Source organism: Onychostruthus taczanowskii, unplaced genomic scaffold (genome assembly GCF_017590055.1).
Source record: "Onychostruthus taczanowskii isolate IOZ18803 unplaced genomic scaffold, ASM1759005v1 scaffold2, whole genome shotgun sequence".
Taxonomy (NCBI): domain Eukaryota; kingdom Metazoa; phylum Chordata; class Aves; order Passeriformes; family Passeridae; genus Onychostruthus; species Onychostruthus taczanowskii.
This window is the reverse complement of record NW_024499239.1, coordinates 21,917,824-21,932,436: the sequence shown is the minus strand read 5'-3', so window position 1 is coordinate 21,932,436 and position 14,613 is coordinate 21,917,824. Positions and strand designations below refer to the sequence as shown.

The 14,613-nt window shown below is 40.9% G+C and overlaps 1 protein-coding gene across 3 annotated transcripts in view; it reads right to left on the bottom strand.

Annotated features, from left to right (window-relative positions):
* Positions 1 to 620: 620 nt before the first annotated feature.
* The window catches only part of MXD4 (MAX dimerization protein 4), a 38,324-nt gene continuing 24,331 nt past the window's right edge, over positions 621 to 14,613 (bottom strand). For all 3 annotated transcript variants that reach the window (XM_041402682.1, XM_041402683.1, XM_041402684.1), the window contains exons 4-6: positions 7,485 to 7,599; positions 4,317 to 4,476; positions 621 to 3,398 (exon numbers count right to left, since the gene is read on the bottom strand). In XM_041402682.1, the coding sequence (XP_041258616.1) occupies positions 3,250 to 3,398; positions 4,317 to 4,476; positions 7,485 to 7,599 (424 nt within the window). In that variant the 3' untranslated portion in view covers positions 621 to 3,249. The remainder of the gene's footprint in view (positions 3,399 to 4,316; positions 4,477 to 7,484; positions 7,600 to 14,613) is intronic.

Sequence of the window (14,613 nt, the reverse complement as noted above, 5' to 3'; positions counted from 1 at the left end):
ATCTCTCCAGAGCCCCTTCCACAGAGAAAAAGACCTAGCAGCCCTGTAATCTTGTCCCTACTCCTTTTCCAGTGTGCTAACTGCAGAGGAAATGGATGAACTGAGCAGCAGCACCTCCTCGCCTGCTAAAAGCGTGGCCACAACAACACGGCAGAGCTGCCAAGGTGGTGGCAGGATTTCATCTTGCAGCAAACAGTTTGCTTTTTGCAGTCCCACTGTGGGCACAGGTACACTTGTGCACACACACAGGGCACACACACAAGTGTCCAGGTGAGAAAAAAAAGAATAAAAATAACACAGTTTGTATCCCAAGGTGCTGTGGCCAGAGGCAGTGCTGCGCTGGCTGCTCAGCAGCAGAACCTGAAAGAACGTCAGAGCCCCGACTGTCCCCAGTGACTGCAGCTCTGCTGGGGACAGGCCAGCACCCAAACCTGACCCTAGAACTGCTGTGCCATTGCCTCTAACGGGGCTGCTGCTGCAGGGGGGCTGTGCCTGAAAATTCCACCTTAAATTGGGCTGTGCTCGAGGGAGAATGACACAGGCAGTATGGTGTCATTTTTCTTTACCAGCGTTAATAGCTCCCAGCTGTAACAACTGAAAAAGTAAAAACAAATAAACCCTTTTTATTTCCACTCAAGATTATTCGAGTAATTTTTATTGAAAATATAAGATCTACAAAGCCATGGATACCCAGCGTGGAAGAACTCATTAAGTTAGCACATTCATCTTTAAAAGGAAAATTTCAGGTTGACCTAAGGTACAATAATGTTCAATTTAAAGTCTTGTTTTTCCTTCTGTAAGTTTCAAATCTCTTTTCATTAGGAGGTTCTGTGCAAGAGCTGCTTGTCATGAAAGGAAACACTTTACAATCCATGAATGTGTTCATTATATAATAAATGAACAGCAACAATATACTAGCCTCTTTTTTTGTTTTTTTCCTGTTAACAGTCGTGTGTTAAAGTAAACTCTTATTTTTTTTTTTTCCATGATTTGGAAATTAGTTACATATGCACCAAAGGAGCTAGTAATTTCTGCTGCTTGTCAGCTACACACAATGAGTATATTGCTGTGTGCTTTCCCCAACAATGAGGATTTTAGTAATATGCAAGGTGTATAGAATGTAATACCAAAACCTGCATCACAGAAAAGGTTAATTGTTTTCTTATTCAGCTGCCAGAGTTGATAACCTTAGGCCCCTCCCCAGAGCCAAAGTAGGGGTGGCCATCCATTAGGTTATGTAAATTAAATGTATACGTTTCCTTGTTGGCAAGTTCCAAGCAGTAAGCGAGAGTGCAAACAAGGATCTGTAAGCTGCCACAAAATGTATTCATATTTCTACTCCGTGTTGTAAGAGCCAAAGGGAGGACACGTATGTCAGATGTTGAAAGAACAACTGAACCTTTGCTTTTGATCATTATGGTCAGTCTGTCATGAGGTCTTGTATCTGAATTCTAAAAATGGCACCACACTTGGACATCCCATAGCCTTACACAGTACGTTTGTGTTTCCCAAGCCACTGAGCGCTGGTCTCACAGAGACCCTGACTTTATAAGCTAACAAAAAATAGATTTGGGTGCTGAAGAATCCAAGGGAGGGCTCATACAAAGACAATTAACCCTCGCACCAAAACCTAATTTCATGATTTTACTTAAAGCCACACTGAATCAGTTGTGAGAGGGTGAAGATATAAATACACCTCTCTGCTTCATCCGTAAGAAGGTGGACAACTGACCATTTGAACAGAGGGTCTTGAAACAAAGCTTAGTTGTCCTTTAAACAATGAGAAGGAGAGGCATACATAAATGGTCACCAAGGCACAATATGACAAAGGTGAAGAGTCCCTGAGACTCTGGTCTGGGTCTGTACCATTCCCCTCCTTATACAAGTAAATGAGAACATTTAGGAAAATATAATACAAAATCTCTTACAGGAAATATAGACTACACTTGCTAAAATCACTTCCCTAAAAGTGTTTATAGCTTTTTTCTTTTTTTTTTTTTTTTTTAAAAGACCTTCTTTAAACAGATAATGCAAAGACTGGTCCATTTTTTTCTTACCCGGCAAGCCAAGCTCTAATGACTTCACTAAGCAGAAGTTGTATTAAAATACATCTTCATAGTATTGCTACAATTTGGGTAAATATGTTCTGAACAGCTTGATGAGTACTAAATAAACTTTGCTGTTTTACAGCATACATTTTAATTTTTTTGCACTTTTTTAAGAATAGAAAATGCAATTATAGTGTGCAAAAGAAAAAAAATTAATTATCTTCTAGCTGAATACTGTAATTTTAAGCCATGCCTTCCATAAAAATGTATTGACATGTGTAAATAGAAGAGAAGAAAAAAAAATACAAGCAAACAGAGATTTCATTTCCTTGCAAGGAAAGGTTAACTATCACAAACTGGATCACTTGAGTTCTGTATTCTTCAGAGAAAGAAATGAAAACAACAACCCATAAAACCACTGAAATGCTTCAAATGTCATCCATTCCACGGTAACAGGTTAAAACTGCCACGATGCTTTCTACTGCTCCCGTTAACATGGATAGAATGATTTGCTGCTGGTTGGATATTGAATACAAAAAGCAAAAGAAAGTTGAGATCATCCCACATGAAGTCATTATTAGAGCTGGCTTTTCCCCCATTTTGAAGTACAGTAGTGACTTGTAAATACGACCTTTTCTAAAGATCATTTGAGATTTGAAGGTTTATCTGCCTGCTTCACCAAACAACTGCTGAAAGAATTTACTCTATGGAGCCCACTATACAGCATTCAAAATGTTTTGGGTTTGGGGTTTTTTTCAGGAAAAAATACCACAAAAAGTAGTTTTAGGTTTTTGTATCTCTGAATCACTAACACATTGTAGATTTCATTTATTCTTCCATGTTTGAAAATGGTTTCTGAAAAATCAAAATAAACTGTCAAACTCCCTTACACCATGCTTCCAACAGTTTGAATTCAATACTTCTTGAATGGAACGACATAATTTATTTCCTTTAATTTGCAGGATGGCTACATCAAGCTAGCTTTAAGTCACAACTGTACCTAACCACAGTTCTCTGCAGCAAACCCATGATTTACAATATCTAATATTGTGGTTAGAGTGCAGGGAACCGTGGGTAAGAAACCTCCATGTCAGAGCATTGTGGTTGGGGTTTCCCGGAAGAGTGGCAGTTGACACCTCTGGAATATTCATATATAAGTGCTTCAGTCAGATGGTCCTGAGTCGAGCGGCTCGCTCAGGCACTATGAGAGCCTGGCATTCAGTCTGCGGGAATGTGTGTAACCTCCGTCACTCGAGCCGCTCTGCAAACTGTAGTGGTCTTCAGCATCACTGGCACTTCCAACACTGTCCATTTCACCTGGAGTAAACTCCATTCCTTCAATGTCTACTTCTAAAGAAAACATAAGAAGGCACATTTTCAGAAAGTTGTAGCAACTGGTCATGGGCCATGTCACACTTCAGTTGCAATGATTTTAAAAGAGTAACAACTGGCACAGTAATTCCTGAGGAAAGGATTGTCTTGTCCACCTGAGAATTAAAATCCCTTCTGTCCTCAGCCACGTAAATATACTGCATGAAATCAATAGCAAATGCTTTCCCAGAACTGCTCCAACCTGCACAGAGACACTGATTTATTAAAAAGCTGCCCCTCAGAGGCTGCTGTACTGCAGTACTGTCCACGGTAATTCCATCCATGCAGGTGTTGGCTGCCCGTGGTGTGATCACCTGTCCCCAGGTAAGTGCCCCAAGACTGACCACTCAACCCCCCTGGGCCCTGAAACAGCCAGCCTGGGCGACTGTTCTGCCCAGAAAAACTTCCAAATGGGAAAATAAGAAATGGCAACAGCCGGCTTGACAAGCTGTCTTAAATGAGAACCAAATGCAGAGAACCCTTGGTGATCGTTGCACAGAAAATGTTTTAAAATTTCACAATAAATGATGTGGAAATAATTTACTCATGCAAATTATTAATTAAATGAATTAAGCCAAATAAGATTTGCTTTTCCATGAGAAAACATTATGCCAGCCTTACCAATAATTTAACTAAAAATTCCAAACATCAAATGGTAATTGTTAAAAAAACTGGCAAAAATACATGCAGGATAAATAGCTTTAAAAATACACACAATATTAACAGCATCAAAACTGATTAGAAAAAAAACATTTTTCAAAGAATGTGAAAAAGATGCCTTAATTTTTTACTCCTCAAATCGCATTATGTTATAATTTTGTCTGGGTTTTGCTGAAAGCTTGATGTTAGCTCTAAATGACATTTCCTTGTTTCCCTGCTCCCCTCTGGCTGAGTTACCTTGTTCAGAGTCAGTGGATATTGTTGATCCCATGCTGTCAGTGCGGATTCTCTCCATGCCCTGCACGGATAGCTGCTCCAATCTGCGCTTGAGGTAGCGGTGCTCCCGCTGTAATTGTTCTTTAATATTTAGAGCTTTTCGGTCCTGTTCTTCCAATTTCTTAAAGGGAGAGAAACAGAGTGAGCTGACAGTTTGTACCCATAAAGCGTAAGTAGCTTAAGGTTTTCTTGTAAACAGTAATTTGAAAGCAATTTAAGAATTTTAATTAATTAATATAAAGTTCAAATTAAATTTAAAATTTCAATTTTTTAGTTAGCATTATGTAGAGGTCAGTACAATTTTAGCAGGTTGAATTTGTTTCAGTGTAAGATATATGGTTACAGGGGAAAAAAATTATAATAAAAAAACCTCTCAGAGACTCTCTTGCCACTAGCAGACATTCATTGGCTAAGACCAAATTATTGTTGCCTTGGTTGTGGGGAATATTTAAATCATTTTATCAGGTGAAACCAGCATCATCTTTGATAACTGGAGCACAGCTCAGGTTTCAGTGAGAACATAATGCATCTTTAGATCAGTCTCTTACTTCACTTATCACCATAAAGGAACCATCGTGAGCCTCTGAATGTCCTCCCTCCTACTGCAGGCCATGGAAAATTTTAGCATTTAAAAAGCTTCATTAACAATAAGCAGAATTAATTATATATAGAAGGAGCAATTTACTAACAACTCTCTTTATTCTCGCTTTATTTTTTCCTTGAACTTCTCCAGAGCAAGTATGATAATTCTATGATATCATCTACAAAGTCAGTGGTATTAATTCAGAATTTCTCAGCAAAGAGACTGTGAAAGGATCCTTCACATATCTCCTTAAAATCTCCCCTCTGACAGAATAAAAGCAGGAATTAATTTTGCAAATAAAAAGAATGCTTCACACCGGTGAAATGTGCTGCACTGTTGGTCCAAATACAGTAACAGGAATAAAGTGCCTTTTTGTATTTGAACTGAGCCCTTCTCCAAATTGGTGCTAGCCATTTAAAATAACTGACTGCATAGATAGGCAAAAATTTGTAAGAGTATGATGGGATTAAAAGCATGAAGAATACACAAATCTAAACACCTTTTATTATTAAAAAAATGATCTATCTGATGCAGTAAATTACAGGTTGTAGCAGTAAAAGCACTTGTAAGAGTGAGCAGATTTCTCTGTGAGCTGTGTTTACATGATCACTGAGATTTAGGAGATGTGCAGGGAGTGAATACAGCTGCTGAAGTCTCCTCCCTGCCGTCTGACTGAACCTAAGCTTGGCTTTCTGAGGAGAGCAGGCTGGGACAGTGCACAGCAAAGCACAAGCAAAAACCTTTCAGAGATCTTGCTGTTCCCATGCAAGCCTGAAGTAAAAGTGTTTGAAAAAATAATTGACACCCTTGAATGGGGCAGTTTCCTGGCTCAATGAAATCCACCTTCTTCCGCCACATTTTAAGCCCCCTCCCAGGCAATACACTCTGCAGATAATCATCATAGGTGGATACACAATGTTAGAATAGGAAAAGGGGTTGGTACATCCATGTACACAACAAACCAAATGTGCCCAATTGATCAGACTTCCTTTTCCTGTATTTTCCTGGCTGCAATCCCGAACTCTTAACAACTATTTTAGGAAAGAACTCAGTGATTCATATCCAGGAGACTCAAAACCATCCAGTCTTTCAGAGCAGATCTCAATATATGGGGGGCGTGCATGTGTGAAAAGTTGAGAACTAATGGTTGTGTTCCAAATGCCAGCCAGGCACGGGCAAGCTCTGCCAGGGCAGGGGAGGGAGCTGACCTGGCAAAGGGCAGCATTAAGTGCTAACACACTTTGGGCAGGTTCAGTTAAAATCTTAAAAAGAAAGTTAAACTTCGGTTTTCAGAAGATGAGTACTTGGTGCTGTGCAAGACAGATCTGGAAAGAATCTGTTCCCAGCTTTTTTTATCAGCAGCTGAAATGGTAACTACAGGGCTAATCTCGCACACTCGCCACTTGTAAAAACACTTTTTCAATTTGTATGCATAAGCCCATCATAGGGGGGCAGCCCAAGACAAAAACCACATGCAGTGCCTTTCATGCATGTTAGCCTGAATTATAAACAAGAGGCCAAAATCTCCAATGGTAAAAACAGGGGTTGCCCAGCTGGAGTAAATGTGCTTAGAAGTGCTGAAAAAGTAGCTCTGTAAACTTGTTAATAAGAATGGTTTTGCTTAAATTAATCTTTATTTCTTCATATGAATCACACACACTTCTGTAACAGCAGTGAATCTTAAAGCTGTGCTTCAGCAGGATGTTCTCCAAAATATTCCAAGATTACTGGCAGTGTTCAATTTTGCCTGACACTTTTCCTGACCTGTTTCTCTGTAACACTGAAAAAATGCCAGATGAGTAATTACAGTCCTGGACACAGCAGCAGAAACCTGTTCTTTAACTTTTACATTTGAATACCTCTTTGTCTTATTTCTGCATATAACCCTGTTCCCTGAAAACAATGACAGTGAAAATGGGAGTGAAGGTGTCTTTAGAGAGAGAAGGCCTGAGGAATAATTTCCTTTGAATTACCTGTGCAAATGTAGAACCTGCACTGCTGTTGGATCAGATGAGATTTGAGGCTGTTTTTTTTGTTTTAAACTTGTAACAAGGGGTGCAGCAACTAACAGGAGATTGCATTTAATTTTTTGTTTCATTTAAATGAGAACCTGGTCAATAAAACGTTGATGGGGTAAGGCTGACTAATAGATATGGTATTTTTTATTCCTTTTTTTTAATCATTAATGGATCTGGCTTCTTACATTTTAGCAAATGCAGTACAATGCTACTTTGCTCATTTCTTAAATATATTAATCAAAGAACAGCTTTTACAGATGTTTTAAAATTATAGAGTAAATCATTAAATACACTAGTTAGCAACTAAGAAATCACAAAACCACTGTTTTATGTATCTGAGATGCTAAACTGCAAAGCACTAAACTTTGACACTGTGACTGATATCCCTGCAAGTAATAAAGGCCAACAAATCCAGAAGATTGGACATATGGATATGGATTTTGTGCGAAAATTTGTTTTCTCTCTATGGATACACATTCTGGAAGATTCTCGCTTGAAAGAAATAAAAACATGGATGAGTGTTTTTACCTTGATATGCATCTTAGCTCTTTTCAACAGACTTAGAGTGGTGTGTCTGGTGCTGTCCGGCCCGAGAGGCACAAGCTGTTTTAGCTGTTCCAAATATAGCCGGAGTTTAGCCCGCCTGCAATCATTAAAAACCAAGAGTTGTAGTGGAGTTGCACCCGAACAGAATCTCCTATATGCAAACACCATCTGTTTGCAGGATCTCTGTGCAGAACTCGAGTCAACTGTGGCTTCCTTTCCCCTCCCTTTGGCAAAGTTTCAGACCGAAAGGTCACTTGAAATGCAGTAATGCTGCTTGGCACACTCACACAGGAGGCTCATACCTGTATGTCAGAGCAGTTTGCTCAGCCTGGTCAGTCCCATCTTAGCCAAAAGGGAGTATGCTCAGAGATCTGAGACATCCAGACAAGGCTGCACATTCAACCTGTGGCTGGGTAAGGAAAAAAACCTGGGATTTTGCTCCAGCACAGTGATTTCTGCAGGCACAGACAGAGCTGTGGGCAGCTGCAGACCCTGATCCCCCTCTCCCATTCCCATCCCTGCCTGCTGCAATAGGACACGCTGCAGCTATGCAAGCCAAGGGCATCCTCTTCACAGCTCAGAGCTGTTTCCAGCCATGGTTCATCAATGTATTTTAACAGGGAAGTCCTGATGCCCCTCTCCTCCCTTCTACTGACCCACAGTCCTCCCAGAAGGAGGCATTCTTCCTCACACTGCACTGTGTTTATTATAAACACACAAGATGAAACACTTCCAGCCATATTCCTCAACAACAGGCTCCTGCTTTCTCCGTTACTCCGTTGCAAGTATCACCATTGCTGCTCTCAACAATCTCTCCTGTACTACTGCCACATCTATCAGTAAAAAGAGGATGAACAAAGAACTATTTCTACAAATGTTTTCCAAACTAGAAAGCAGCTGGCAATACAACAGTCCATGAAAGAGTTGCTTGACCTATCCAAAACAAGGCAGAGGCCAACCAAAGAACTGCATGGGAGTGTGTTTCTGCAGTTACATTCTGAAGAAAACCTCTCCTGGTTTTAATTCACAGCCCTTGAACAGGAATCCACACGGTTCTGCAATGAGAAATGGATGTGGAAGTGCTTGCTCCTTTCTGCCAGTCTGTTACAGGCTGAGCAAAGCCATGACCTGGAGCTGACACTGCCCTCACAGCCATAAGAGGAACTGAAGCAGATCCCAAGTGTGAGGTGAATAATCATCTTTTTCAAATTTGCTCGATTCTGCATGAAGGAAACAAACACTGCAGGGAATTCAATACTTCTGGTCAGGAACGAACTTTCTTTTGAACAATGAGCTCAGAACCACAGTCCAGCATCAGTGCTTGAAATGGACAAACACTCTGGGGCACAAACACTCTTCAGCAGGATTTAATATGCACCAAATGACAAATTAAACATTTGTAATTGGAATGATTAGTGCAATGTGAAAACAACCTGAGAATTAATGGTGAAAAAACCCAAAGCAAAACAGAACTAATACAGAACAGTAATGACTACATACTCACACATTTAGTTCTGTCTGCCTATAAATCAGCAGTGTACTAGCTAAGAAACCACAAAGCATTTCCATAAAATTTTAAATTTTTTCTTCAAGACACTTAGGGAAAAAGGATTTTTGGTAAAAAATGTGATTCACAAGAGAAAATTGATGACAGACTTTTTGTTTAGGTCAGGGGTTTGCTTTTAAATACAACGTTCTAAACTTAAGCATCTAAATGCTTTTATTTAAACAACACCAAAAAAGGTTGACCAAAGTATTCACAAAAATAGCCCAATCAGATCATCAGGCTGCTACCTTAAAGTGGGATATTAATCTTTAAAATAGTGAAATACCCAAATTAGGGACTACTGATATTTATACAGAAAATCTTAATGAGGCAAATTTTTATTCCTACATCTGTAATCTCTAACAACTACCTGGGGTAGTTGCATTTTAAATACAAAACCTTGTGTCAGGGACTAAATTCAAATAATCTTCTTGTTTTCTAGATGGCCTCTGAACATTCCTACATGAGCCTGTTTTACTCAGCCCAACCTGGATGCAACTGTACTTAGACTGATGACAAGAAAGTGGGGACTGAAGATAAAATAGCATATGGGAAGGAAGAGGAGAAGGATGGCACCAAATCGTAAATAGAAAGGTAAACACCTAGAAACGTAATGAGCAATATACTTGGAGCCATTAGGAGTCTGATAAGGAATATACAGAACTGTTGATTGAGATTTACTTAGTATTAATTCTGGAAAACATTAATGAAACCAGACTACATACTAAACTTATTTGCCTCTTGCTATTTAAGGAAAGTCTGCTTACCACAGGGAGAAGAAAGCAAGGCTTTAGTGCACTTCCTTACCATCAACTGGGGAGTTCACAGAAATATCACCAAGGTTCAGGGGCATGGCTGTGTGCCTTTTTAAAGCACAAACTCTTTTATGTTACCTGCCAGCCCAGTAGGGCAGGACTTTACAGAAGTGCCACAAAGAACATGGGACTGAATTTAAGAAGAATATTTTTAATTGACCAGTGAGAAGAATTAAAAGGGCTGAATATTGACAAAACTGCTTTAAGGCTTTTTCAGTACTACCAGTTGATACTGATAGCAGTAAATGTAATAAACACACTTGCTGAAAGACCTCCTCTAACTTCACTTTTTTTTTCTTAAAAGGAGTTTTTGTTTCATCTAATTACTCAACACCTATGAATCCATTACAGATTTTAAACCATAAGCTTTACACAGATCTTTACAGAAATGCAGACATGTTTATGTGACTAATCTGTGTATTATAATCAATAACATAGATTGTGAATGCACAAAAAGAAAACGAGCCCACCACAACTCCTCTAGTACTGGAGTAAATATCCCCACGTTTTTCATCTTGCATGTCTTAGAAAAAAACTGTAAGAATGTAAGAAAACATTTCAGGCATGTTACATTAACAGATCACACCAGCAGGAACAAGGGACTCAAACTTCACAGCAGATAAGTTGTCTTGTACAGACTCTGCCAGCACTAATTTCTCTCTTTTTCTGCAGGGACCTGACAGCTTTTGCTTTTCCTCGGCTGCCTGTGACCACAGGAGGAGAGAAAGGCACTCACAGAGGTAATCACAGCCAGAGCTGCTTTGTGTTTTGCAGCTCACGCCTTAAATTCCACCTAAAAAAATGGGGGGGGGGGGGGGGGGGGGAAGCAGCCTGTCAGAGCAACAGGGTAACAGTCTCTGTGCATGAAACATGGTTGAAGTTGGGTTATTATGCTCTGCTACAGCTTCCAACCCCGGTGTGGTACCAGGCCTGGACACCAGAGCTGATAGAAAAGAGCAATTTCCTCATCTCAGGTGGATGCACAGAAATATCCCGCTCATCACTGATACTGATTTCATCTGGGAAGGCAGGGATCTAAAAAATGCTGCCCAAAATCCAAATCAAGCCTGCAGCAATCTGTTTTGGGTGTAGCCCCACATACGGAGAGGTGCATGGGTGTCTGATTTATCACATTGTCCCTTGTGCCACATGATAAAGGGCTTTCAGATGTTCAAGACTCCAGTGTTTCCCCATAAGCAGGTTCACAGCAGGGTCCTCTCAGTCTGCTTTACAGCTCTTTCTAATGCTTGATAAGCCCAGGCTGGTCAGCATTCCAGGGCAGGGGCCATGTCTAGCAGCTGTCTGGTGGTTCCTCACGTTCACATGAAGGACAAAGCCACCTGCTGACAACTGACCCAAAGGCTACCAGCAGGAACTGCCTTTAACTGGTTGTGAATCCACGTAAGCCATGATGGGCAGCAGAGGCAGGGCTTTCAGAGCCCATGGCAGAATGAACCCTGGAGCCCACAGCATGGAGGGAAAAGAAGCAGAAAGGTGGTATTAAGACTTTTCATATAGAACAAGGACATCCACCAGAAGACCATCACAGGAAGACCACTCACTGACTCCAGTCCTTGGACACTCCAGTTTGCTCAAGTGTTTGGCTGTGAAAAGGCAGATTCACCACTTCTCAAAGAAAGGGTTGCCATACAAAGGTATATTAAGATCTTTGACCCTAATCAATTTCATAATTGTGTTAAATTAGTCTATTAAATAATAGTCAATAAGCTTTGCTGCATACATGAAATCCCAGATGGAAATCCAAGCAGCACACCAAGAAAAGGAATACTAAGATGCAGAAAAAAAAGAAAGAAACAAGAAAGTCCATTGTTCACCCTGGATTATCTTCATTCCAAGGAAACTGCAACAACTCCAAGAAATTCCTACAACTACTTGACAGGCGGTTGCAATGGGAACAAAATACTTCTCTGTAGGGCTAAATAATACAACCAAAGGCAATGGCAGTGGATTCAGAGGTTCAGGGTGGACACTGGGAAACAAATTTTTTATTGGGGCAGTGGTGCACAACCAGAATAAGTTGCCCAGAAAGGCAATCCTTGGAGGTTCTTAAAGATTTACCCAGACAGAGCCAGAAACATTCACAGACACACATCCATGTCTATGAACGTGTAAATCCAAGACTGCCTGTAACCCCTCAGCATTTGACTCACAAGATTGCTCCCATTCATGTACCAGCAAAACATGCACAGCTGTGTGGCTCAAACCTGTGCCACTCTGATTGACAGACTGCTGGTAGGTTTGTGGAGTGACCTGATCCACTGCAGCCTTTCCACAGGGGCTCTCCAGGGCTTTGTCAGGTCCAGCACAGCAGAGAGAAATGGCCTGCAGCCAGTCAGACAGCAGATAGCTGCTCAAGCAGCAGCTGCACAGTTTTTTGACAGCAGCAAAGGTATGTTTCCTACACCATTCAAGTATAAATCTACAGGCTTTATTTAGAGGCCACTGAGCTGCACAAAGCCAGCTGCAAAGGCAAGGTGCATATCCCAAATGAGCTGCTCAGTCCTCAGCATGGCATGCCTCAGCAAGGCCCTGGTGACATCAAATGGCCACAGACACTCATGATACAGGGTGACATTACTGAGTTCCTGTGAAATGTGTGCCTGTCCATCCTGCCACCCCAGCTGGGCACTCCCTGCACACAAGCTTCCAACAGCTCTCCACGTGTTCATGGTAGGTAGCACGGGGTGGGCATTTCCTGGAAGCTGCATCCAAAGATAAACAGTTCCCACTGCTGGCATTGTGTTCCTGACTGCCAGAGGTCACTTGCTGAAAGTGTCAGAAGGGCCATGCTCATCTGTTTCTGAGCAATTGTGAGCAAGAGCATAAAACTCACTACAGAGAAGTCAAATTGATGACAAGTGTTCACCTTGCACATCCTCCAGGTCTCACTCCACCGCCCCCGCGGAGCACAAGAATGACTCTCACATGTACCCAATTCTCTGCTCACCCAGAGCTGGCTGTGGAAAGGAAGAAGCAACTCTATCAGCAGTCTGTCATCCTGTGGGAATCCCAGAACAGTTCTGTCTGGTCCACACCTGCTCCCTGCTCTTAGCAGATTGCCCAGTCTGGCAATGGAGCTGTCCTGGCCATACTGGCATCTTAGATACACAGCATCTCCACATGATGGAGGAAGGATCTGGAAGGTTAGGAAATGGCCAAAAAGCCACTAAATGTCTGTGTTCCCACACTGCATGCCCTGATTCTCCCTTCATGCTGGCTGCAGCACTTGGCAGGGTTAAACACGATGTTGCTTCCACGTGCACAGCCCATCGTACCTCTCCCCACAGCGCACCACTGAAGCAGGCATGAAACAATGCTGGCTTCACAAGCAGGCTCTAACTGCGCTTCCTGTAGGGCACCTTAGTGCTAGAAACACTTGTGTGACTGAACATGTGTCTGTGTTTCAGATGTTCCAATTTTACTCCACTAAACCAGCTCTGTGTACAGGAGGTTGGCATACCCTCAAATCAACTGCTAGATGTATTTGTTTGGTGCTCTTCTGAAAAGAAAAGGACACTGTAGATCAAACTCAAGAAATGCAATGACTACAAGCCACACCAGTGAGAATAAGCAATAGATTTGAAATAGATGTAAAAATGAAAAATGTCATTTCTGTACATTAACCATTTTGGTCCAAAAACCAGACAGCATCAGACCCTATCACAAGACAAATTCAGTACAAACATAACAAAACTAAACCTCCACTTCAAAGAATAGAAACATATTTGAAATTAATCTAGAGGACACATTATTACAAACTGGACAGAGTTACCTAAGCATTTCAGATTCCTTCTCTAATGTTTCACTTTTTTTTTCCACATTCAAACCTATCATTGCTGTGCAATGAAATTAATACACAAAGGTTTAAAGAGCAGTTACTAAATTTTTCATTGTTGCATAAGGACTGTGTAATCTGGCTTAATAATGTACATAGGGTAAACTCAAGATAAGAATCTCTGCATTTCATTGTTGCATAAGGACTGTGTAATCTGGCTTAATAATGTACATAGTTGGCAGAGTCAGAGAAGAATCTCTGCCCCAAAATTTCATTTCTGGAGTCCAATGTTATCCAGATACACTATGAACCAAAATGGTCTGGCCCAAGACAACAGCAGTTGTGCTCCCTCCTTAAAGCAAGGTGATTTTATCTCCCTGCCAGACATGAAATTCAGCATAAAATACAGAAGTGAGCTAACTGCAATTGTAAGACAGTCATATTTTTACAGGAAGACTCTTCACAGATTTATTTATGAAATGCAAATACCTGCGTACAGGGAACACTCGAGTTTTAGGCAGAATCAGCAAAGAGAAGCTCAGGATACTTTGTGACATGCACTGGGTCAGGATGAACACTGACAGCATCATTACTCATTTCAAAGTTTTTTAAAAATGCAGAAATGTAGCAGTAAAAACTTCCCCAGTGTGACTTCAGGACTCACCTGCCACCAAGGTAAAACGAGGGTGAGAAACTCTGCCTGCCTCCTGATACCAGCTTCAATCCCTTCTTACTGGAGCATAACACAACAAGGCAACATCTTTGAAGGGCTGCAGCTCTTTTTATTCTGTGCTCTGTCACATCCTAAAGTGACAGAATTTTGCTGCAAATTGTTTTAATGGTACTGAAAATTTAATATATTCATATTATTTTGTGTAGTCCTGGATATCATGGCCACATATGCAATGTTGGTAATCATGTAATTATATACCCAATGCTGCTTAGAAGCTGGTA